Here is a 26221-nt window from a genome sequence, read left to right on the forward strand (position 1 = left end):
CAGTTAAGTTGCTGTGATTCTGAGGCTGGGAGAGATAGCCTACCTTATATTTTTGTGTTTCTTTCTCAGTATGTTTGGGTACATTTACAATTTGTATTTAGTCCAAGTCAGAACACCCAATGTAAACCACAATCCACCTCCCACTCCCATTATTAAAACAACAGCCTAAATCAGTTCCTAATCTAAATCCAGAACTTCACCAGATACTCCAGTGTCAGCAAGCCCAGCAAATCTTGCTGCATTTTGAAACTCTTTTGAATGTAAATGTTCTTAAATGAGCCAGTCAAAATTCTAATCTTTAATTATTTTGTCATTAAAAATTATCTAAAGGAAAATAAAAAAAAAAAAAAAAAAATCATACCTGCTGCCAGAAAAATTTTCACTATTACCAGCATATGACTTCTCCTTCACTACTGGCTGACTGCTTAAACAGTGAAGAATCTATAAATTCTTTGTAGATCTCTGCAGGAAACTGAAAAAGAATATATACCTGTGTAATGCAAAGGACAGTGTTGTGTCAACTGCTAAAACTGACCAGCAATAAGGACTTAACAATTACAATTTTTTAAAATTGCCAGAATAATGTCGTTGATCTCTAAACAGGGGGTATCCGCCCCTCGTTGCTAACTTGGATAAATCTTATTGCCTGTCAGCCTCATCTCTGGTAGCATTGCAGTCCCTCAGGCTTTGAACTCCAAGTACAAGACTGTTGCTACCTCTCTTGCAGTGATGTGTTGCAGAAGGACTGTATAGCAGAACACAGACAGCATTTATCACAGCACTCTCACTGCTCATGGCCACTCTGAGCCTTTGCTGGTTTGCTTCAAAGAGGCTGAACTCATAGTACCGTTTCAGCAAACATGATAGATTGGCATTTAGAGTCTAAGTTTAGCCCTTAGCTCTGACCCAGATCACTTAAAGTATAAATGTATGCTCTGTCTGAATCTTTTTTTTCTGGGCAGCTGTTCACAACCCATTGAAATGATACCACCACTGACTTCCCTACTTTTAACATCTTAAAATTCTCCTTGACTTGAGGAAGAAAACATAAAAATTGTAATTAGAGTCTTAATACACCTCAGACACTAGTTTCCCCCATTACTCCTTGAAGAGAGATACATTTTCTATCCTCTCTGTCATTTTTTAATTTGTATTTTATTTTCTGCCTATAGTTGCAACTGGGCAGTCAAGTGTGTATATACAAATATTTTCAAAAAAAAAAATTAAAATTCTGTTCTCCACTCAAGCTCATCTTAAGTATACCTTTATTTTAGAAAGATCTTGCTTTACAGGATGATGTAAAAATGTTTTCAACTTTGGAAAGTAATTTGGGAATAATGAAAATGAGGTAAGGATTTATTTTGCCTGATTTTCAATAGCTTTTTAAGTTTATTATTTTTATAGTAGCTAAATAAGGTATTAATTAGTATGATAATTATATGGGATGGTTTTCATTATTTTATAGTAAATAACACTACTTCCTTACTTAGAAGTAGATTAATAATACAAGGACTATATTAAAGCCTCTAAAAGTTTTCTTTCTTTAGACTGAATTAAGATCTGTGTTTTTTGGGGGACAGGTGCAGTAGACTCAGGATCTTCTTCTTCCTCTTCGTCATCCAGCTTTGTGAATGGTGCTACCAGCAAAAATCTCCCAGCTGTCCAAACTGTTGCTCCAATGCCAGAGGATTCAGCTGAAAATATGAGGTACACAAGTTCTATCTTTTTATATTAATTATAATTTCTCCTCCAAAAGTAGTGTAAAAAGAAAAAAAAAAGCTCACCTAATATGCGTTATTGTAGTTATATACATTGTACTATATGTAACTTTTTGTTACTAAGAATGTATATACTAAAATAACACTTCACTGAAAAGTCTGACTTGCTCAGCTGAAGAATCTAACTTATTCAAACTGTGCCAGACACTAAAACTTCATAAAAGTAATTTTCCAGTTAACTGGCTTTTTACTTTGTACGGTGAGGATAGTATGAATTGGAACATGTGAGCACAATTTGATAATGGAGTACTAGCAACTGGAAAGAGAGACTCAACCTCTTCTGATCAAGTGAAAGCCTTAGTTAAACTGGAGAGGACAAAACCAGACCTGTGTTTGTGCAGCTGACTAAATGATGCACCAAATCTGAGTTGGTTTGGCAAGAGACTCATGCCCTGGGGTAGCTAATACCTTTCTTACACTGACTGGCAGCCAGGAAAATGCCTTCTGAAATTCCTACTAAATATCTGGTATAACAGGTTATTGCTGTCTACAAGTATTCAGTTTTGCTGCAGCACACTCCAAAGACAATTTTTTACCTTTTCAAGGGGCACACATGTCTGCCCTATAAAGCTGACACAGGATATACTAAGGAGTGGCCGAGTGTCCCTTAGTTGGCTGGCCACTGCAAGGTATGTTTTTAAGAATTTTGGAGTGGAGAGAGCAAACTAACTGTTTATTAGCTGTTCATGAGGTAACAAGCTTAGAAGCTCATGAACAAGAGATTTCACTCCCAAATGAACTAGAAATTAAATAAACCTAAATCAAGGGTCTTATGTAACCCATAAAAAAATATCAGTGCTTCAGTGATTTAAAACACAGTGACAAAAAATGCCTTTTTTTTGCTGGTCCTATCTGAAGGATCAGGTGAGTGGTGCAGGTGGAATCACATCAATGGGTGCAGACACAAGTTTAAGGCAGAAGGACTGTTGGCTCCACTGCAAAAGAATGCAAATGTTCAAGGAGAGAATGACCATTTGTATGATGTTATTTATTGCTTGACAGTTTTATGAGGCAAGTTAATGAAATTGTGGTGTAATTAAACCACTCCTTTTTGCTTCTTGTCTTCATATGCTAGGACAATGCTTCTCTGAGGGTGAAATCTTTTTTAAAATTCAGATATGCATATTAAAATTAAATTGGTAAAATTAAATAGGTGTGTTAAATTTCAGTTGGATCATTAATTAGTTTCTTTTTCAGTTATTTTAAACAATTAAATGTTCTTGTTTTTTCACAGACATTTTTAAAGTTTTTGTCCTGGAATCAAATAAAAACTTGAGTTGCACAATCTGGAACACAAATTTTGAATTCAGAATTTGAACACAGAAGTAGTTGTACTCTGAGTAGTAACTTAAATTAGTGACTGACATGTAAATAACTTAAAATCTAATCAACCCAAGGAACGTCTTTTGGGTTTATTTTCCTTTCCTCTGACCACTCCCCCAGCCCCGCCCCTTCTGCCTAAGAAACAACTTAACCTTTATTTTGATAATATATTATTTTTTGTAATGTCATATGAATTCATTGTGCTTTAGCTTTTATGAGATTAAAAGTCAGACTTGTTTGTGGGGATAGAGAGCATGAAGTGAAAGCTAACTTATCTCAGCCTTCCTTTATAGCAATTGCATAAGAACAGAGCTGATTATGGCTGTAGACTGAGCAAAGGGAGGAGGAGAATGAGGTTGGATTTTAGCCTTGGTTTGGAGATAGAGGTTTGGCTTGGAATGAGGTTGGGAAGGTAGCATGCTTGCGACTGGGGCAGTTTATGCCCTCACCTCTCTTTGTACTTCCTTGTGATCAATTCAAGGAGTAGGTTGTAAGAATTGTCCATAGGAGTCTTTTTGCTCACAGTTTTAAGAGTGTTTCTTTTAATCTGATGTTGCTGCTGTGGTCTTTCAATCTTTTCTGACAAAGTTTATCACCTTTCTATGTATAAATTATATTGTTTATATATATAAATTATGAATGTATACTATATATATTATACATGTAATATAATAATGTATATAATATATATTATATATATTTATATATAGCTTATTTTCAGATGTGTGTTGCCTTTAATCTGCAAATTAAATGATCTTGAATTTGGAAGCTATCAAGAGTTTATTTGCCTTGAATGTCCAGAAATGGAGAGGAAAAACCAAAATATTACTTCTTTACAGAAACCCCTTAAAATCTCTTAGTTCATACATTAAATACAGTAACATTAATCTCCATAGGGATTCCCTTATGATTGCAGTATACTTTATAAGGTATAATAAAAGTTAGAAATTGCTGTAGAATCAGCTGAGTCTCACTCCTTTGTGTGTATGAGTACAGGAAAAGTAGTGGATGGGCCACCTGCTTCCCTGAAAAATTTTTTTGGATATCTGTGTAAATTTATTTCTTCATTTTTGCTTGTTCTTTTTGGAACTGTAGGACCAGAACTCTAGTCAGTTTTCAACATGTAAATGCACCAAGGAAAAGCATTTTTTTCTTCTTTCTCTATTTAAATATCAATTTCTGTCCTTTGATATGCATTTTTTAGAAGTACTAACCTTTGATCTCATTTTTTCACAGAATATTATTCCAAATTGACCATTAATGTGCCCATTGTAAACAAGATCCATCGGCTGCCCATTTGCTAATAAGGTGTTTATTAGTAGCTCGTCCAAGGTGTTGATTAATAGCATATCCACACCTCCAATATTACTTGATTCTTAAATAAAAATTGATATTAATTTAAAAACATTGGAATTTGAATTTTTTTTAGTTTTGTCACTAGAGGCTTTACCACAGTGAAATTTGCTTCAAATAGTCTTTTAAAACAAAGGCTGGTGATATGAATCCATCCTTTAGGGTATTAGAAAATCAATATCTGAATTTCAAATCAAACCGCAGCACACTAAAAGAAAATAAGCTATAGGAGTTCAGTAAAGTAATTTTATGCTAATGAAGGAAAACTTCCAATGTGTTTATAATGTCAGCTTTCTTTTTAAATGTAGGGATCTTCACGTGATCTGAATTAAAATGTCTACATTTATTTAGTGTTTATAGATAGTATATAAAGTATAAAATTTAAATGTCAGTGATCATTCTCTTAGATTCTGTCAATAAATGTTACTTCTTCCTATAACTGCAGTTTTAAATGCCAATATTTTGGTGCCATAATGCAAACACAGTGAAAACCCAGCAATCTTAAAAAGAACAGCAAAAATTCTTAGTAGACTAGGATATGTATGTAATTTCATTTCCATTTTAAAGTAATAGTTTATTTCTTTAAGATAACACCTCAGGTTTTTAACCTTGGCATAAGAGTTCCAGAGGGCAAAAGTGTTACATTCTGTCAAGTTTAAAAGGGAAGAAAGACCCTTAAACAGTACAACCCTTAGCACGCTGATGTTCTCATACTTTTTGCTAGGTTTGTATTCCCAGACAAAGAAATATTTTTTCTGGTATTTAAGAAGCAAACAGATGTCACAACAAAAGGAGAAATTAAGGACCATACCGTGCTTCAAAGAGTCTCATCAGGCAGAGAAATATAAATGCCAAGGCAAAGCGATCATTTTCCCTCAAAGTTGAAGAAAAGTATATTGGTTCTCTTGATATCTGCTAGAATGCTTTCTCAGATACTTCCTTGCAATACTAAATGAACAAAAAAGCAAATTGCTTGTGATTATTTCGGGTGAATAAAAGAGCTCTCTTTTCAAGCTTTCAAATGTATATAAAATTATGAGATGTGGATAAGCTGAGATAGGTGAAATAGACTTTATTTGAATATCTGGCATTCTTATCATGTTTGAAAATGAGAGTAAAAATTTTACTTGTTCTGGAGTACTCTGCAAATGCTGTAGAATTTATGAGGGTAACACACTGCTGACATGGTATTTCCATTTACTTAAAGCCATTTAATAACTGTAACGTTTAAACAAATTATGATCATCCTCTTTTCTGAAGAAGCTTACAGCAACTTTTAAAAACAGGTATGATTTGAAATAATTTTTTAACTTCTATTATGAAATATTCTTCTAATAATGGTCTCTGTTTTTTCACAGTATCACTGCAAAGCTTGAAAGAGCCTTAGAAAAAGTGGCCCCTCTCCTGCGAGAAATTTTTGTTGATTTTGCCCCTTTCCTGTCCCGAACATTGTTGGGCAGTCATGGACAAGAGCTATTGATTGAAGGTACTGTTTCTAAGATTATATTATTTTAACTATTAGTCTTCTGATATGAACAATTTTTCAGTTTCACTAGACTTTATGTAACTATTTTTGATAAATAATCGGTTCTTAATATGTTGTGATTTCAATTCCTTGCATTTCATTTCATTCAAAGAAATTAAAAGTGATAATTTTGGAACCCCTTTTTCCTTGAGATTGCTCTGCAAAGACACATCCTGTAGCTTAGAATGCAAAAACCTCTCTGTAGTTTGCCTTTCCCTCTTCAGAATAATTCAGTGCTTCAGCCTGACTTTGAGAAAATAGTGAAAAATACAATTAAAAAGTATAATCAATTCCGTTAGGAGAAAGTAAAAGGAAGACCCTGCTCCAACATTATTTATGAATGTATCTGTATTTGTTAGGGATGTTAGTTCCTGAGGTAGGTTTGTTTGATTCACACAGACAGATAAAGAGTTGTCCCTAGAGGGGAATAAAAAGTGAAGACTTTTAAAGAAAAGTATCCTTGAACACCTTCAAGGATTTTTTAGGGCTTTTATTTGTTGTCTTTAATACTTCATAGTTAGAAAATTTGCCTCACAAATGAAGCAGCAAGTAATGCAGAAATTATGCAGAAAGTCCAAATATGGAAATCTCATGCAGAAAGTAATGAATCACTACTAATGCAGTTAAAACAGTGAAGGCAGAATTTGAATGAGCATGCACTGCTCCCACATCGTATAGTCAGAGGAATATATTCTGCCAAGTAAACTTTTTCCTTCCAGGATTGTTCTTACACACAGTAGTGCTTTTTATTGAGAGAAAAAGTCTCATTAAGGCAAGGTTTATAATATGTGAAGATCTACACGGAAGAAAATAAAGCTTTGTGTTCAAATTTCAAAACCCTTTCTATTATTCGTATGTTTTATGTAAACATTAGTGTACAGTTTTTCTATGGACTCAGTTATTACTCCTCACAATGTTGGCCCTTGTTACTAGAAATATTTGCAGCTTGTAACTGAAATCTTCTAAAGAGCCTTTTCTTTTTTTGTCTTCTTATTGTTTAATAATACTATTATTTAATAATACCAAGGAATGGTGTAGTAATTCACAGAAGTTTCAGGTATTTTATACTGTTAATTTTATAGCTGTGAGTAAGTTGCACTTCTCACTTAATGACACCTGAAGTTAATGGTCTGAGATGCACATTGGGATGACTGTAAGATATTTGATGGATTACATTCTTAAATCTCTTTGTGAAGTTGGTTGCATTATCCTTGCATTATCCTTTACCATTTGGCAATTGATTAATGGTACTATAGTTTTTATACAATACAACTAAAATTGTCTTGGTCTCACCTGAGTTTATTTATAGATTAAAAAAATTCTTCATCAGTGCTGTTCTAATTTTGTCTTTTGGTCAGATTCATAGCATGAACAAGGCTACAACAGTTCCCAGGATATAACAAAGAATGAAAAGCTAGAGGCCACAGGAACCTCACAACTGTACAGCAGTATTTTATCTCAGTGCCTATCCAGAGAAAACATGTTACGTTGGCTGTAGCATGCTTCTGATAACCACTTGGAGTGCCATTCCAGATTTTGCCCCATCTATGACTCAGCCTCCCAGTTCGGTCTCAGAAAACACTGTTTACAAACCAAACACCAAGTTCCAAAACAAGTAGTGTCCTCTGCATCACGTTTCCTTAATCTTATATCTAACCTTTTCAATCATCTCTCTCATTCCTTATTTGTAAAAACTAGTCCTTTCTTCCAAGATATTGAAATAATAATCTGTACAGAAAAAAATCTAAGCACATCATAGATTTTTACATTGTAGGACTTGAATTTCTGTTTACTCCCTATGAAATAGTTTTGCTTTTTTACTTCATAGCAAAGAATTCATAGAGATGCTTTTTTAGTCATTGTATACTTCTCAAATTTTCTTTCTTCATTGCCTGTATGAGACCCTTGATCTCAACTGAACTGAATTTAAAAGAGAATTCTAAATTCTCTCCTAGTCTGATACCTGATTTACTTTGAGAAATTTCCTGTCATTGCTTACTGAAAGCCAGTGGTGGTCCTTGAAGTACTTGAAAGTGCTCTCCAGGTAATGACTCTACAAAACAGGTTTTAAGTGACGTTATTCAAAATACGTGAAATCCAGTGGGGCTTTGATAATTGAAATTTGTTTTTTTTTAACTGGCAAGCAGTAATTAGCGTGACAGTTTTATATGAAATAGTTTAATTTGTTGCTTTATATGTAAAGATTTTAGTTATAACAATCAAAAAGGAGCAAATAAACTTTATATAATTAAGTCTTAAGGCACTGTCTGTTTTTCAAATTGATCACTATTAAAAAAGTAACTATCTGTTGTGTTCTCTGAAGCATGTCCTTTTTTTCTGATTATTCAAGCTCGACACATAGTAATACCTTCCCTCCTTTGCTGTTTTTCAAAACCTCCTTATGGTATGAAGTCTTTCCTATCAGATTTTATTAAAATCTGAACACTGTCAGGCATCCTCAATGGCATGTGCTTTTTCCTGAAGCCCTCTCTAGTGCTCTTGTACATGTATGTGTAAGAAATACTAAATAATTTTCAGAATTGGTAAGAATATCCACACTTTTGTAGCTGAGGTTTTGCACACTGGAGAGCACAAAATAAAATGGAACAGAGAACAAAATTAATTTTAATTCTTCTAAAACAGGTTAATTATGCAAACTTTCCAGAATGTCTGATGCTTTAAGATAGGTATTGTTAATATATTTTTGGAAATGTGCGTATAACTTAGTTATGATTTCACCTTTTTGTAGTAGTTCAGCTGCGTCAAATTTTGGTGAAAAATCTTGCAGTCATATCCTGCCACTTCATCTTCCTTTAGCTTGTATCATCATTCTGTGCCATGGAAGACTGGCTGATTTATTGCTTGAGTAAATTATACTTAATATGTAAGTGGCTTCTTAAGCTTTGATTAGAATTGAAATGAATAGGCTGCAATGATCTGGTTAGTCTAGACCAAAAACTAAGACCACTCATACTCAAAATTGTTAATTTTTCTTGTTTGTTCATGTAAATTCCCAAATGTGACTGGTAGCAGAGGAACCCTATCAAGTAGTAATCTGACATGGCAGAATATATTTATTGGTAAATATATAGATGAGGAGTCACGTATTTACTTACTAAAATGACTAAATTACTAATTAATAAAATAGTTACTTGCTCCTTTTTCCAAAACCAGTTTTTTCTCCAAATGTATCACACTCAACTGAATTTCAAATGTTTCATCAAGTTTTGAGAATATTTTTAAAGTGGAAAATATCCTCACCGATGGCTTAAAAAGGACTGATTTGCAATTGAATGCAAATAGCTTCAAACAGAGTGTACCAGAACCAGCCCAACACTGCTGTGGTTCATCAACTGAGGTTCTTTCAATGCCTCAGAGAACAGAAGTTGCAAAGGTTAAAATCGTCCATATAGAAATTAATTGGAAACAAACATGCAATATGTGTAGGTCACATATTTGAGCTTAGCAGTGCTCATTGTGGAGTTCCATTTAACACTTGCACAGATATGTTTTCACTAACTCTGGTTTCCATATGGTCTGCAAATTCCCTCCATGTAAAGTGCATTACAACATTCTAGCTTTTAGGCGAAAATGTTACAGGCAAATGTAATCTGATCTGTAGACTAAAGAAAAGCTATATCCTCTTCTTGTCAAGCACAGATGGGTAAAAATATTTTCACTACAGCTATTCTTGGAGTGTCTTGAACTGTAAGAATAGGTCCACCACTGAAACATAGTCACATCGAATGCTTTCCCTTCTCTTTAGTAAGATACCAAACAAACATCACCAATGATTTTATTTTCCTATATCATTAGCTGGGTAGCCAGGTAGCCCTTCTCCAAAAGAGGTCTTACGAATTCTTTGGCTTACATTTGATATGTTTCTAATACACGCACAGTTCGAATCAAATGAAACAGGGAATGGTTTTGCACTGATAGGAGCAGAATCTGTTTCTCCTCATTAACTCACCACATGGCCCTGTGAAAATATTCAGTAGAAGTGCTGATGGACTAGCTTTGAATGTTGTTTGACAGGAGGCTTCTTGAAACAATTGAAAAATTGCCCAAAACATTCCTTTTGAAACCACGGATAGAACTTGAGTGCTAAATGACACTGCTTTAAAAGACAAGTGTGACATCACTGTAGCATCTATCAATATTGTGATTAGTTTCTTATTTCCTTGAACAATACTGAGTTTTGCATTAGGAAAACCAGGGCAACCATTTTCCTAAGATACTGTGGTAATCTGGAAATATCCCATTTTCCTAAGATTCTGTGGTAATCTGGAAATATCCCTTTCTGGGGAACAGTTACTTTTTTGGTGCTTAACATGGCCCTTGGTTTCTCTAAGAAACTTTTCAGAACCTTTGCATTGTGCTCAGGAGCACAGCTGCTATAACGTAGGGAAATGCATGCTTTTGCAGAACTTTTTTTCTCCTGTACATATGATTCTCTCATTCTTTTATCTCACTCTGCCACATCCAAAATATTTTTGTTTGTGTGTCCAGGCATGCTTTCTTTCAACTAATTAGACTCATGGTAATTGTAATTGCTCTACCAGTCTGCAGCACAGCATGTAGCCAACATTCTGAACAAAAGAAATAAATTAATAGATATTATCAAGTAAGAGGGGAAAGGAATAAATAAATAATGTTATTATTTTAAAATTTGTATTAGCTGGAATTAAGAGCATGCAAATGAAACCTTAAGATATTCATATTCCTGAAATTTCTATAACCAACTTTTTGATCCTATTTTGCTATTTTTATTAACAGTCTTTATTACTGTGCAGAATTGTTACTGGCAAAACTAAGTGCTTAGATGGAGATATACAAAATGAGAAGCAAAGGCATTCCATTGGAGACATATGTCAAAAAAGCCAGATTTCAACACACTCAGAGGCTGAGTCCAGTTTTTAGGAGCAAAGAACATAGAATATACCTGCAGGGTAGGAGCTAACAAATAAAATCACGCAAACAACGTACGGATTACCAAAATAATTGGGATACCTGGCTTTCTTAGCTCAGTGCTGAGGCAACAAAGATTTGTACAATGCCTAAGATGAAGAGGTGATTTCATTTCTGTGCACAACTTCAGTAAAACTCCTACTATCTGGTTCTGTAGTCAGCACTTCAAGAGTGATACGTACACATTGCAGAGAGAACAAAAGAGAAGGGCACAAGAGTGATTGATGGAAGGGAGATAAAATCCACAAAGTACAATGTAAAGAGTTTGATTTGTTCAATATACCAAAGAGAAGAGATAAAAAGAAGTTAAATACTACAGGATGTCTTAGCCTTTCTACCAACAGAATGCCTAATGAGGGTAAATATAATGGAAAACTTCAATAGGGCTTACCCTCAAGTGTTGTGATCAATGTTACTTGTAGTCTTTATGATGTTTTAAACATTCTTTCTAAATGGAGTCTTCAAGCCGGCTTCTCAAGAGGAAAAATGTCATGTGTTTGCAGGATGGTTTCGAACTTCTTTGTGGGTTTGGAGCCTGTGAACCCCCATTTTCTCTGTGCCATATCCTGCAAGGAATGATAGACTGCATTAACCCTAATTTGCCTTAACATTGCCATCACTGCATCTGTTCACATGGTCATAGACAGGTGTACGTCAGTGCCAGCTAGCCACCTGCAGAAATCAATAAAAAGAGTGGTTTTTTTTCCTTGTTCTGCAGTTGACTGCATCTTAACTGTAGATGCAGTTGGGAATATATCCTCTTCCCTTGAGGCATCAAAGATGGCCAGTGTTGATCACATTGAGTGAGGAGGATCAGCCTTTAACTCTTGATAACTTTTCAACGTGTTGACCCGTTTCAGCCAGTTTAACAGAGGTTGCTTAAAAGATGCGATTTTTACACAGTATTCACAAATAAAAATATCTGTTTAAAGAAAAGATACCCTATAATTTCTTGGGTGAGGCAATAGTTACATGTGTGTTTCTTAATCAGATTCATTATTTGCTCTGCACTGTTGTTTGGGGTATACCATCAACATTTAGTGAAGAAATGGAAAACTGAATAGTAACTTCAAAAAAATCTCTTCCAATTTATTTGCAGCTGTGTAATATACTGTATTGGTACAATACTATGGGTATTGCAGCATAAGGAACAGGAAAGCAATTGATAATGGGAGACTGAGAGAGTGGTAGAACTCAACCCTATTAGACATCAGAGAATCCCTTTTAGAAATCAAGGTGAATGTTAAAACTCTGCAGAGAGGTCAGGCTATTGTCATTTTCTATGTGTGTCTCCCTGGACATGATCACTCTGTTAAATCAGGATAAGGAATCTCATGGAGTTGGGAACTCTGAATTTGTTTTCAAGGCTAAGGAGTTCATAATGTATTTCTTCTCTGCCCTGCCACATCCCAGTCTTTCCTTTCCATGTGCCCTGGGTGTCTCAGTATACCTTCTTTTCTGTCTAGGAAGGAGTGATGCTAGATATTTGGCACAGTGCAGATAAATCCAGTGAATTTCCTGACCTAGTCTTCTGTAAGAGGTTTCCTGAATTTATGCTAGTAGAATTCCTATTCATAAATTTCTTTTTATCTTCTCTGTAAACAGTCACAAAAAGATCTCAGAGAAATCACACTACTGCCTGAAAATAAGCCCTGTTTAGATAAAGAGGTTGGAACAATAATGAATTACAGATAATGATTTTCTTCAGTAAGTGTAAAGTTTATATATTTTCCTTTTTTACTTTATGAATTTCTGCAAGTAATTGGCAAGATTAGGTTTTTTTCATGAGGAAAACAATGGGTCATTTTGAAACAGGGCATGAAATCCTCCAATGGATATAATTTAAAATACTGCTGCTGATTGAAATCCTGCCCACACATGTTGTAATCCATTCATAAACAGGAAAAAATGTTAATGAATTTCAAACTGCGATTTATAACCATGTCAGAAATTTGTTGTAAGAAATTCTCTTTCTATAATTGGTATGATTAGCTCATGGTATCTTAATGACAGGCTCCACAGTGTGCTCATGTTTCTGCTCACACTTTGGAACTGCTCATGGGTTTTACTAAAAGTGTCAATGAGTCAGATACACACAGAGACAGAAAACAACACTAGTTTTCCAAAAGTCTGTATGATAGGAACAAAGAAATGCTGAAGTGTTAAGTGGATATTCAAATCTGCCTATTTATCTACAGATGCTCCAGCACAGTCAAGGTTCAAAGCTTTGCATCTTCCATGGTTTTTCAGAGTATGCTAGTAGTGACAAGACAGATGCCAATTCAGAGGAGAACTGAAGAGCAGGTGCCAAAAAAGAAGTCTCTGTTATTTATCCACATTGAAATCTTCAAACTATAATGACCCCAACACCAGTTACAGAACATTTTTCTTTCACACAGTATTCCTTTATGACACCTTTAAAGGGATATCATTACAAACACCAGAAAGAGGATACACATACATTTGATTTTGAAGATTTAACTCTTGATTTACTGAAGTTCCTGTGTGCAGAAGTATGTTCTGAACAGATGTTTAACATGGCAGGAAACATTATAGTTCAGAGATCCAGATAGCAACTAGGAAATGCATAGCATCTGGCACCTTTTTGAAAGTAAACCTGCCAATAATTAATTACACATATGAGCCACTCGATCCCTGTCTAATGAGTTGGACACTTACTAAGATGTATTAGACTATGGAACAGAGGTTAACTGCTCATGCCCTCTCCTCTGTCTTTGACTTGTGTGGTCCCAGTGTAACTTAAGAGTAGAAATTGCTGGCACTCAGATTATATGTTGTTGATTATATTATCATTATTACATTGATTAATAATCAAGATATCTTTACAAGCCAAAACTTACGGTGTTCCCATTAAACAGAAATTGGTGTTGTTCTTTTGCATTGCCAATGAAGAAAAATAATTACTGAAAATGTGAGACTAATTGGAAAGTTCAGTTAGGAGAGTGCAGCTCTCTCCTATATTTTTATTATATAAAAATAATAATAAATAAATGAACTTAGGAAAGCAAAAGCTGGTAACTGTAAAGTAGTCAGTTTACTGGAAAGAAGCTCTGAAAGTCATCCTTGAAAATATATAATCCACTAGATGTTTGAAGTTACTATATAACTGTTGAAAGTGCTACTATAAAAATTTTATTATTAGAAACCAAAGAGTGCCAATTGCTGTTCTTTTAAAGCACATAAGAAAATACAAAAATACTAGAGCCTTTAAAGAGCAAGAAAAGGAGTTAGTTGTGATCCTTGTGTCCCACTTACCTTCAGCAGTATTAACCACTTTCTCACAAGTTTCTTTTTCAAACTAGTAGCCTGTATTCCAGTTTCAAACCATAAGGCCTGGAAAAGACTGGTCTTTTTGCCTTAGAACTCTAGAAGAATACCCTCTCTGATATCTTCATAGTCCATCTTTGTTGTAATACCATCCAGGTCAGGTGTCCTTCTGTCTTTCTTCTTCTTCTAACTTTCAGCTTTACTGGAAAGTAATTTACTTTTTAGTAAGTTTTCCTACCACAACAATAAAAAAAAGGTAGCAAGAGACCTATTTAAAGTTATTTCGAGGAAATAATTTTTAAAAGATTCTGGAGAAAGTTCTTAACATGTACAGGCACTACTGTAACACAACCTGTAGGTGGACTCATCATATCAGGTATACAGCAGTGCTGTATGGTAACACTGGACTAAGTTGTAAAATTTATTTTTTTTGAGAACAGCCACCTTTTCCCCCCTTATTACTTTCTCCTCCACTGTCCAGGTCCAAAGAAAAACGAGGTGGTATGCCAAAAAGGTATTCAGTATCTACAGGATGTTCATGCTGAGACTGAAGCTCCCCACAGGCAGAGGTTCTCTGGTTCTTATTCCACTTAATTCATCATTCAGAACTCAGCAGGGGACTCTGCCTGATTTTGGACTTGAAACAGTTAGGCTGGTGTTTGCCCCACCCCTTGTCCTCTAAAGGCTTAAAAGTGGAATCAATCTACTTTATTATACCGGGAATATTTTCCAGAGAACTACCTAGCTGTGATAATCTATAGAGTGCAAATGACATCTCTGTATCATGTTTTGCCCTGAAAGATGTATTTCTCATGAATAGTCTAATGATCTTTCTCCATGCAGCCTGAGCTCTATGTACAAGTTATTTACAAAATTCATCTCACTGGGGCTGGTCACAGTTTTTCCTTGTATATTCCTTAACTCTGTGTCTACTTATCACCTGTTCTTATGATGCAGAAAAAAACATTTTAATTAGTGACAAATTTTTCAAGGGTTAGAAAAGGAATATTGCACACAAACTCTGGACTTAACTTGAGAAACTACTTGAGATTCACTAGAGATTCTCAAGATTCACTTGAGATTTTTAAGATTCATTACTTGAATCTTGAAAAAATATTTGTTTATAGAGCCCTTTTTGATAGGAAAAAAATGTTAATTATAACATAAATGTTAACGAACCATCAAGCTTGATTTATCTATATATTAACAGACTCCGTTCAGGCCTGGGATTGTTTTTGCAAGAACTAAGATACTATATCTTTACTGTGTTCAGCGTAGCTTTATGTTAAATTTTATGCCCCTCAAAAAAAACCTCTCCAACCTGCTAAACATCTATTCTCTTATATCTTATTTTTGTTTGATGGTGTATGGAGTTTTATGATTTGGTCTCTTTATACTTGTTGTCTGAAAATTTTCTTGCAATGAGAAACCCTCATGCTGAAAGAACTTGTCATACAACAGAGACAGTTGTGATATGTCAAATTAAGACGGCAAAGTGATGTCAAAGCAGGTCTAGGGAGAGTCCATAACAATGTTACTGTCAAGTAAATAAAGAAAACTGAAACATGAGAAATACAAGTTATTTCAAGAGATCTATGACTGTGGTATGTTTCTTTGTTTTGAGAGACACTGTTTCGGAATGATTACCATTTGTCAGTAGGGCTTCAGGTTAGGAGTAAGATCTGATGGCTGCCAAATAAGGTCATCAAAGTTCACCTTGGAAAGGGAGATATTTTTCTTCTTTGTTATCGAATTCTCAGAAAACATTTATCATATAAAAAAAATATTAGTTTACCAACAGTTTGCTCAACTAGATACAAAAATTAGTTTTGCTATCCAGGAGATCACACCTAGTTAAAATAATGATCATCTTGACCTTAGAAATTTAGGAACTTGCATGAGCTCTGTGAAGTTCTGTTATACTTCCCATTTGTGGCTGCACTGGTTCACTCAGTGTGGCCCCACGGTTGCCATAAGGAAGTAAGGAGGACCAGTAAAGAGTAAGTGGGTTTATTGCTGTGCAGCTTAACCTTTTCTCACCATCCTTTTTTATCATTCACCACACACGTTTCAGTTGTGTCATGCCATGATGATAGTACCTCCCCTAATACTAGGAAAGAATATAATAAAGAACTAGAAGGAAATAGTAGAAAGAAGAAAACAAAAGGCAATTCAGATGTTTACAAAAAGAGGAGAGAAAAAAAAAGAATAAATAAGTGCAGAAAACAGGGTGTCAAATAGGAAAAAACTTATAGACTGAAGCTAAGAAAAAGTTGATAAACTTCAGGAGTAAAAATAAAAATTCATACCTAAGGAAAATATAACATTGAGTAATTCCAGAAATAATGATATTCCTGAGGTCATACCTATGATCAATTTGCCCAGGGTATCACTTTTGACAGCTTTAGAAATAATTGGAAAAGGTTCTTGAGATGAGGAGAAAGCACCATAGGTGTAGTGAAGGTATGAAATATAAACATTTGCTTTTGTCAGTGAGTGAAATTAATATTCTTATTTCTGCTCGTATAGTTCTTTAAAAATAATTTACTGTTGAGGTAAAACTTCGAAAATGTATTTCCTGTAACATAGATTTGAAAGGAGGTGAAGGACACAGAAAAAAATAGAAAGGAGGGGTAGATTTTTCTTCATTTAAATGAGAAAATTTTGAGGGATCAGTAGAATATAAAATCTCAGAACAGCTGCATTTTTCCAGATGTATTGAATATGTGGCAATTTCTTGAATATGTGAATATTTCTTTGGTATCACTTGTTTCCGTATAGTAATTTTTCTACAAATTTAATCATAAACTTAACAGCTTGATCAGGAAAGAAATGACATCCTGGGAAAATAATACATGACAAAATTTGAAAAATCTTTTAAATTTTTGCATTTTAAATTAACTTTTGAAGGTCTTTGCCCATTATCTTTTTTTTTTTTATTATTTATTTCTTCAATTGAAATAAAATATCCTGGGCAGCAGCTGTGGCAGAAATTTATTCAAAACTTTAAGCCACTTATTTGAATAATTTCTTAGTATAAATAGGAAAATGAGAAGACTTTCCTGATCATCTTTTGATTTTCACAGTGGACTGTTGGGTATGGGGGAAAAAATGAAATGCTTTTCATTGAGATTCTTTCTAGATAAATAAGAGGTTTGGATTTTCTAGAACCTGTTAATTGTAGGTTGGGTTTTTTTAGTTCTTCCAGGCTTCTGCAGAAATAAAATGTTTATAAGTTACTCAAGTCTACCAGAAACTGAAGTACACTTCAACAGAAAAGCAGTGGTTCAATTTTACAGACATTTTCAAGATTAGAGATATTTTAATTTGATCAACTGCAGTGCATTGTAATCTCTGGTTTGGATGTTTTCACCCAAACTCTAGAAGAGGATTTTAGGAGAAGGAAATACATTTCATTTAAAAATTAAATTTAGCAAATAATAATTATAATAGCATTAAAAAAAATGCTTTACCTAAATTTAACAGGGAATTGTTTTCCTGTAACTAACATTTGTGTTAAATTCTTTTATATGAAAATAATATTTTTGTGTTATTAATGCTGATCAGAACAATTTTTCAATTGATGCATGATAGATTGATGTAAATTTTAGGTTCTAGTATAGCAATTGGATAAGCATCTTATTTCACTGTGTCAAACCAGATATTTGGAAAGAGATCTGACCAAAGAAATACTGTTTTATGAGAGTGACAGGGAAACACAAATGCATATATTGAGTAAATTCCAGTGGACCACTGGCCAAATAAAAAATTACCACAGGCATTAAATGAAAAACTGGATCAGTTTTGGAAATATTAAACTGTATTAAACTGAACAGTGCAAGTGGCTTTTATTTTATAGATGAAATGATCTCCTTCTCATTTGATGAATGAAGATTTCTGCATCCCATTACACTAATGGAAAATTGTCAAAAAATCCACAGGTTTGCATAGGACTGGACTCTTCAGAGTACTGTGGCACCAGCATCAGTTTTGTCAATATCATTACAGCTCATGGGATTACAGTATGAAAGTCTGTAATTTTAAAAACTAAATCATGTATACATTATAATAAATCCTCTCTCTGTGGGTATACTCTCAAGGGTTTTTGCCATTCTCTGATTCCATCTGGATGTTTTTTAGTCCGCATTTAGATTCCTTTTTAGTAACTGCAGTGGTGAAGAAGTATAGGTTTTCTCTAAAATAAAATAATTCAAGAAACCGTTACATAACATTCTTATTCTTTTAAATATTATCCTAGTAATAAGATCTGTTTTATTTTACAAATTTGACTAAAAGGGCTGAGCCATTTGAGTTGGGTTTGATCAGATTAAAATCTGGAGGGTTTTGTTGATCTGTCACTGTTTATTTGAGGTGTTTATCTTAAGATGTGGGTCCTAAAGATTTCTGATAATATCTTTAAAGTATTTCATTTAATATCTTGGATGATACCTTTCCTAGATTTCCAGGTACCAGATACAAAGAATATTGCTGTGTTGGGCAGTGTCTTTCATCATAAAAAAATCCTTTAAGAATTATAACTGTCTTGATGAACTAAAAAGCACTGAGTCAAATTCACATTCACTGTGTTTTTCTATGTCACTCTTCTGTTCTGTAAAGGAGATCTACACATACAAAGAATTGTCTGGAGTACTAATACAGCCATCCTTCATGGTCCCTAGAGTTGGTGGTAATGTCAGTCAAGGCTGCTGAAGGGATTGTTAAATCCATAACCATGACTTTGTTATTTTAGTGAGTTATGTTCTTTGAAATAGTGTTTTCTTTCATCTAGTAAAAGCAAAGTTGTAATTATTTTGCAACCTGGCTGTGATTTCCATCTGCAGACTTTCTTCGACTCTTAAATATGCTTTTCGTAAATTAAGACCATTAGTGTAATTTAAATGTCTACAAAATATGTGACATATGTATGGTTCTAAAACTAATTTTGAGTGTAATCTTGCAAAACTTTACATTCTGTTAACAGTCATCTTTTTTTTTTCCCCTAATAATTGCTTTGCTTGGAATAAGAACATCTGTTGTTTCAGAATAAATTTTACATACTTGGCATTTACTTTCACCTATCTTTATATTTTCTCTCCATACTCTCTCTTTTCAGATCTGTAGGGAACTCAATAGCAATTTGATAATTGATTAAAAATATTAAGTTCAATCTAGTTTTCTCTGAGTGACAGCCTATGGAAGAGAGGGAATAATGTGGATTTAAATTATCCAAATAATTTTAATGGTCAAAAAAGGAATCCAAGGTTATTTCTTTGATATTAAGTTGAATTTAGAAAGATATTTCAAGGAATCATTTACCGGATTTTGCTGGCAGAAGAAACATGGTTAGAAAGAACAAATAAGTATTAAGGAAAACTCACATTTCCAACCAAAATGTCACCATCACTTTTTCCCTAGTACTTTCACAGCCAAAATGTGCTTTAGTTTCTGTCATCAGTGTGAAATGTCCTTGAACTTTGTTGTGCCATTTCTAACAAATGCTGAAAAAAGTATAAGGGAATAGTCTATCAAAAATGAAAACACAATTTGTGAGTGGTAATTACTGGAAGAATATACCTATTCTGTCTCATGGCACAGAAGTAACTGAATATCACAGGGATATCACAGTATGAGTTACCCATAATTATAGTGAACGATTTGAAACAATATAGTTTTGTTTAAAGTAGATGAGGACTATATCACTAGGAAATAAAAATTAGCTTACCTTAAAAAAATACAAAGGAGAATTTTAGTGTTTTCTGATTTTCTGTTTTTTCTAGTTTAAGGTCCTTTTGCTCATTTCTAGGTATCTTTAACACACTTTCATGTTAATAAAATAATGGATATAACAGCATGTGTTTATTTTTTCATAAGCTTTTCGTTTCTATACAAAGCTTCCGTAGTTTTGATGACATGCTATACAAGAATAATAAAGACTAAGTTTTCTCTGTGAACTGGGTTAAATGGATTAAACTTTCTCAAACTTTTTATTTAGCCATACCTGAGATTTTTCAGATAAGAAGAAGCTATAATTGAGTGAAAGATTTCTGCAGGTTCTAAAGTTTTGTTAATTGCATCTTTTTTTCTTAGTTGAACATGAGCTGTAAAAGCATTTAACTTTTGTTTTTGCTAATATTACAATTGATTCCAGTTCCAATAAGGGTTTAAGTTGACACAAAGTAAAATCATTGAAAGAAAATGCAGGCAAACCTTGATAAATACCAGATGAAATTGTGGTGGTATTAAGTTAGACTCATACACACATTGTATTAATAATAATAAAAAGGAGTTCAAACCCATGATCTTATTTCATAAGGATTTTTTTAAAAATTGATTTTATCAGCCTACATTACATTTCTTCAAAATGGAAATTCATGCTGACTAGTTCAACATGGTGAGTTGGAGGTTTTGAACCCATGAGTTCATTAATGCCACAGTCATGACTAAAACAGTATAGCTGAAATTAATCTTTTTTTAGACATTAATAAGTCATAGTGAAAAGAAATAATTATCATGTCTTTGGGCCAACAGAAGAACACTGAAAAAGAAGTCAAGTAAACCAGAGCATTTCAAGATAATTGGCAGGCATACATCATTTATTCCAGATTAGCCAAGGTCATGCACTTGATGCTCCCAGTTTTTGCATCCATATATGTGGTCATTGTTGCCATCAAATTCCTGAATTTTGATGGCTATATTTAATGGACTGAGAATAGACCATGAAGAAAAGTACTGAGAACAGCCACTGTAAAAAGCACGTACTCCATTCAGTTAAACAGTGACCTTTTTAACCTCGCTGTATGCAGGAAATATCCACTTGTATTTTAGTAATTACATTAGCTTCCTTAATGGCATTTGGTACAGATGGTATAGGAAGAACTTATCTGCAGCTGAAGAATGCAGGCAACAGTTTTAGTTTGAGTTGTGAATACTTTTTCTCATTAGAGTTAAGGAGGGGGAAGAGAACTGAAAATTTGTGTGCTCTCTTCAATCAGAGCCATTATTTTTCAAAGGTTTTTATCTTTTTTTTCTTATTATGTTAAAACTAATAAAATTTTGCACATGCTAAAAATCTCTTGTTGAATCCTGTAAAACAGAGAGAGGAAGAATAAATGCAGTTATAATGCATTTGGGACTTAGCAAATTAATTAGAAAATTGATATTTATTCTGATTTATACTACAAATTCAATTTGATTTTATGAAGATACCTTAACCATTTTGTGTTCTCTTTTGTCTGTAAAATGGGAACAGAACTTCTTCTATCCCTTTTTTTTTAATTTTTGCCTGTTAGAATATAGACTGTCTACTGAAGGAAATTATTTTAATTCCTCTGCCATGCCAAAAGCAGTGAGGCAATTCACACAAGTTGGACTCCTAGAAGACAGGATGGCACAAATTTAAAAACCAAAAGAGCATTAAAATTATTTCTGGTCTATGAAGGAAAAGTTAAACAGGACAGGGATTGTGATTCTTGCTTAACTTACTCCTACAGCTTTTGATGATGTGGGATCTTCATAAACCAGAGATTACATTTTGACAGGTTTTCCTAATAGGCAGAAATGGATCTGTCCTCCATTAGGTCTGATCTGTTTCTGTCATTCTCTGCTATTGACTGCACAACAGCTCTGAAAGTAGACTTTGAAGATTAATTATGTTTTACGTAACAGTAAAAAAATCGTTATTTATTTCAAATATTATCTGCGCAGTCAGAAACAAGTGAAAATGGGAAGAAGCACAATAGAACCCTTAGCAGCTATGGGGGAGGAAATGAAGCATATAATGGAGGGCACACACTTTCCCTTGTGGTTTGACTGGAAGGAGTCTCTGAAGTGGGATTAGGGGGCGGATAAGTAAAAAACTTATAATGTGAAGTGGTGGCCCTGCTATGAATGTTTCACATTTCTGTATTCTGTTTTACTTTAAGGAATTTACGGTATGAGTATTTAAAGATGAATAGAAAGTATTTCTGTTTCTATTTCTTTTCTCATACCCATCAAGATGTGTGGGATTCCCCATTTTCTGTCTGGGCTACTCCCAGTTCTGCTTTTTTATAGCCAGAGTGCTGCACGCTTAATTTATGCTATAGACTGAGGCAAACATCTTTGACACCGTGAACTTCCTTTATGAGGCTTTGCTATCTCACTCTGTATTTTCATATGTGAAAAGTGCTACAGTCTCTAAGATAGTTATTTGTTTCTTTTGGACATGAAAAATAGCCTCTTAGAATGTCGTTTTTATGAGAGGTATTAATGGCTATTATCAATGGGTTGTTTCATCAGGCAATTACAGAACTGGTTACAACTAATGGGCCTGCTGACATGCTAACTGGTTGTCAGCTCTGTATCCTTCTCTTTCTTTTCATGAATTTCAGCAGAAGGAATTTAATTCTCCTTTCCAATGCTGGAATGCTGCATCCAAGCTTGCAGTTGATTAGATGTGATATACAAAAATTATCAAGTAATGTCCAGAGAAATAGTGATAAGACATCAATTTTAGGTCAGATGACCAGTTTACTTGAACCTGTAGAGTCATTAAGCTATTAAAAGTCAGAGAGATTATATAAAAATTCTTATTATTGTAAATATATAATTTTGCACTGAGTTAATTATGACTTCCTTCAAACAGAGTTATGTTTTCTCATGTCTACAGCTTTGTGTTATTAGGACTGGATCATCATTGTTTTCTGGATGATAATCATGAGTATTTATTCTAGTTTTGTGCCATTTTGGGCATGTTTGTTTTGGTCCACACTCCAAACTTTTTTATATTCTTTGAGGCTACACAGGTAGTGTAAAAACGCCAGCTGTCTTTGACAGTTAAGAACTTCTAATTAAATTAATTTTGGCATAAACTAATAATTTTTGTGTTTCTCTGTAAGGGATATAATTGCATCAGGTTTTCTTTTTGAAAACTTGGTGAAGATGCAAAGAAATTACTGCTGGTGCATAATCATTTTTATGTAATTTAGTTGGTTTTTCCATAACTGTGTATGGTGCTTATTCTGGATACATTTGTTCTTTCGATGTAAAATCAGAAGTAAAAGCATGTACAAATTTAGAAGATTGTAGCATGGGGATACGTTTCCAAGAGCATTATTTTGCCTTAGTCATGCTTTAGTACACCTGAGATTTGATTTTGATGACAGAAAGGTAATTTTTTTTTTTTTTTTAGTTTTACAAAATATAAGATGAATTCATAATACACCAGACAACATTCTATGATGAAATATTTGATATATCTGTGCTACCTGCATTGGTTTAACTGTAGAGTTCAGTCTTCTGTTTGGATTTTCTTTGTCAGCTTTCAAACAGTGGAGGTAGCTTGCAGGTGATGAGTATCTCATTAATCTTTCTGATCTTCTAGCACTTAGGCATAAGAATAGCTGATCAATTACAGCAATTGTCTCCCTAAATGAGCTTTGCACATCTGCCTCTTATTTCATTAACTGTCTGCACATATATCTGATAGAATGTAATCCTAGTAGCTTCTTACAGCTTGTTCTGTGTTACTATAAAATAAGGATGGGCTTGTTAGCAAAATGGGCACAAAAGCGTATTTATCCAGTGGCCAAAATAAATATACGTGCCATTATGTAGGAGTGCTTTTGTCTCTAATTCGTGTTGGTAGAAACCTATTTAAAGCACATCAGTTTGCTTTTCAGCCTCTTATTTAGTCCTTACTTGAGTTTTTTATTTTTGCATTTACCATTTTCATAACACAAACAAAGTGTTTTCATGCCCTAAAGCATGATATCAATGTCTAGATGATTTTAGATAACAGAGCCTACCATATATAAAATTAACAGTAGAAGTGAAATTTCATCCTAGTCTCCTTACAATGCATCTTTTAAATAATTAGATATGACATCCTTCTCTCAGAAAGCAAATTTACATTTCCAAAGCTGCAAACAAGTATTTCATAGTGACAGTCTTACTAGGTATGTATTATTTAAATTAATTACAAAGCAATGAGTAATAGTTAGACTCCATAATTCAAGGTTTGTTTTAAGAAATATGCCCTACAAATTATGGGTTGTGAGTTTAATAAAAATAAGATTTCACATGAAGGCCTCTTTCATTAATACTCAAGCTTTCAGTTACAGGATAATCAATTACCATCTGAAAATTAAAATAGTTTCTAAGCAGAGGTTTTTTTCTCTATCTGTTAATAAGTGATCAGTTTATTCATAAGAATTTACATTATTTAATATTCAAAGTTTGTTTACTTATGTTTATATCATATAGTAAATTGCTTTGGATTATACCAATATTTATTTATTTATTTATTTATTTATTTAAATAGTGAACTAAGCTGAAGGCCAAAAATACTTCATTAACAAACATTGTGTCCTGAACTGGTATAAATTATTCCAGATGATTCTTTGGTGCTTTCTGAATATTTAAGAATTCTTGAATCTGAAATTGTCAGTTAATTGTGCTTGAAACTTGTTTCAGTGTGTTTGAGTGATAAAAAATATACATTATACATATTTTATGGATTTCAGAAACCACGGAGCTATAATAGCAAAATATCTTTTAAATTCACTTTCGACTGTTTATTGCAGGTCTGGTTTGTATGAAGTCAAGTACCTCAGTGGTTGAACTGGTTATGCTGCTTTGTTCACAGGTAAGACATTCTCTAGTTTTGATTGTATTAATTTCTTCGCCTATTGCTAAATTGCTGCCAGCCTAATAATTGCATCTTGCAGTTTACTTCACTCTGACATTTCAGTTACTCTCTTCTGGTAATATATAAATTGTATATTTTTTTTAAATATATATTTCATAGTTTTTCTGTATTTACAGGGTATACAAAGCATATTTGCATTTGTTTTCTAAAAGTGTATGGATGCACGTGATGCATTTTTCCTGTGTATGAACTCTTTCAAGCCTGTTCTTATTTAGAATATGTGAATAGGATAATACTGTTGTCATAATTTTATGTCAAAATCTGTCTTTTCATTAGTAATTTTAAAAATTTTACTTTGTGCTGACTTTATTACTTTTGATATACATGACAACTGATTGGATATTTTATGTAGCTGTCAGTATATAAAAAGGAGAGCAACATGATTTAGGTGTTCCTCAAAAACTGACAGAAGCAGAATATTTCTATTAATATTTCTATTCAAAAAATTCTCTGTTTAATTATAGCATAGCAATAATGCTTTTCTCAGAAATCTAAATCAATTAACGCTTTGAATTGCTTTCACAAATAAAAAATTCAAAGCTAAAATAATTTCTCACACTGTGGATTATTTATATCTCAATTTTAATAATTTTTGTTTTAGCAGAAGTGTTATTGGCTAATTTCGTATATATACCCTTTTACTTTAAACTACAGGTTATCAGCAAACCTTTGAGAACTTTGTTCATTTTGTAAAATTTAAGAAAAATACAATGGCCTAACAGATCCAAATAACTTTGCAAGTTTTTATAATTCTCCAAAGTCTCATGACAATGTTTCATTTACCAGGTTCTCCACAGAATTATAATACCAGTTCAACTCAAACCAAGTTAGTGTATAAAATGCCCAGGTTAACTTATTATATTATTATTGAAGAAAATTACTTGTTTATAGCTTTACTTGAGCATTCACTGCTGCACATTGAGAGCATACACCAAAAATGTACTGAAAACAAATGAGTTTCTGGGGGCACTTGAAATTAAGATCTACTTTTGAGGAATCTATCTGAAAATAATAAACATTTACAGCTAATTTTGGGGAAGGGTGTTCCAACTTACCTGTGTCTTGCCAGTCTGTAGGCTGCATTTCTTCAAGCTTGTGACATAAGGAAATCATTAGATCTTCTTTTCCTTTTTTTCTCTTCTCTTTTTTTTCCTTCCTCTTTTAGAGGGATATCAGTTAGGGAAAAGTAAAAGAAAAATACATCCCTGGCAGGAGTCCTCGGTGGGATTTGAACTTCAAACCTCCTCTAGCAGGGCACTTGAAAAATTTGTTACCTAATGGTGAAGTCCTGGGTTCCAG

General features: G+C 33.6%; 1 protein-coding gene across 11 annotated transcripts in view; it reads left to right on the forward strand.

Annotated features, from left to right (window-relative positions):
- Window positions 1–26221, forward strand: part of NBEA (neurobeachin) — a 473951-nt gene that overhangs the window by 196085 nt on the left and 251645 nt on the right. For all 11 annotated transcript variants that reach the window (XM_064645536.1, XM_064645533.1, XM_064645538.1 and 8 more), the window contains 3 exons: window positions 1581–1707; window positions 5813–5940; window positions 24798–24859. In XM_064645536.1, the coding sequence (XP_064501606.1) occupies window positions 1581–1707; window positions 5813–5940; window positions 24798–24859 (317 nt within the window). The remainder of the gene's footprint in view (window positions 1–1580; window positions 1708–5812; window positions 5941–24797; window positions 24860–26221) is intronic.

The sequence above is a fragment of the Pseudopipra pipra genome, chromosome 2, assembly GCF_036250125.1.
Source record: "Pseudopipra pipra isolate bDixPip1 chromosome 2, bDixPip1.hap1, whole genome shotgun sequence".
NCBI classification, from domain to species: Eukaryota; Metazoa; Chordata; class Aves; order Passeriformes; family Pipridae; genus Pseudopipra; species Pseudopipra pipra.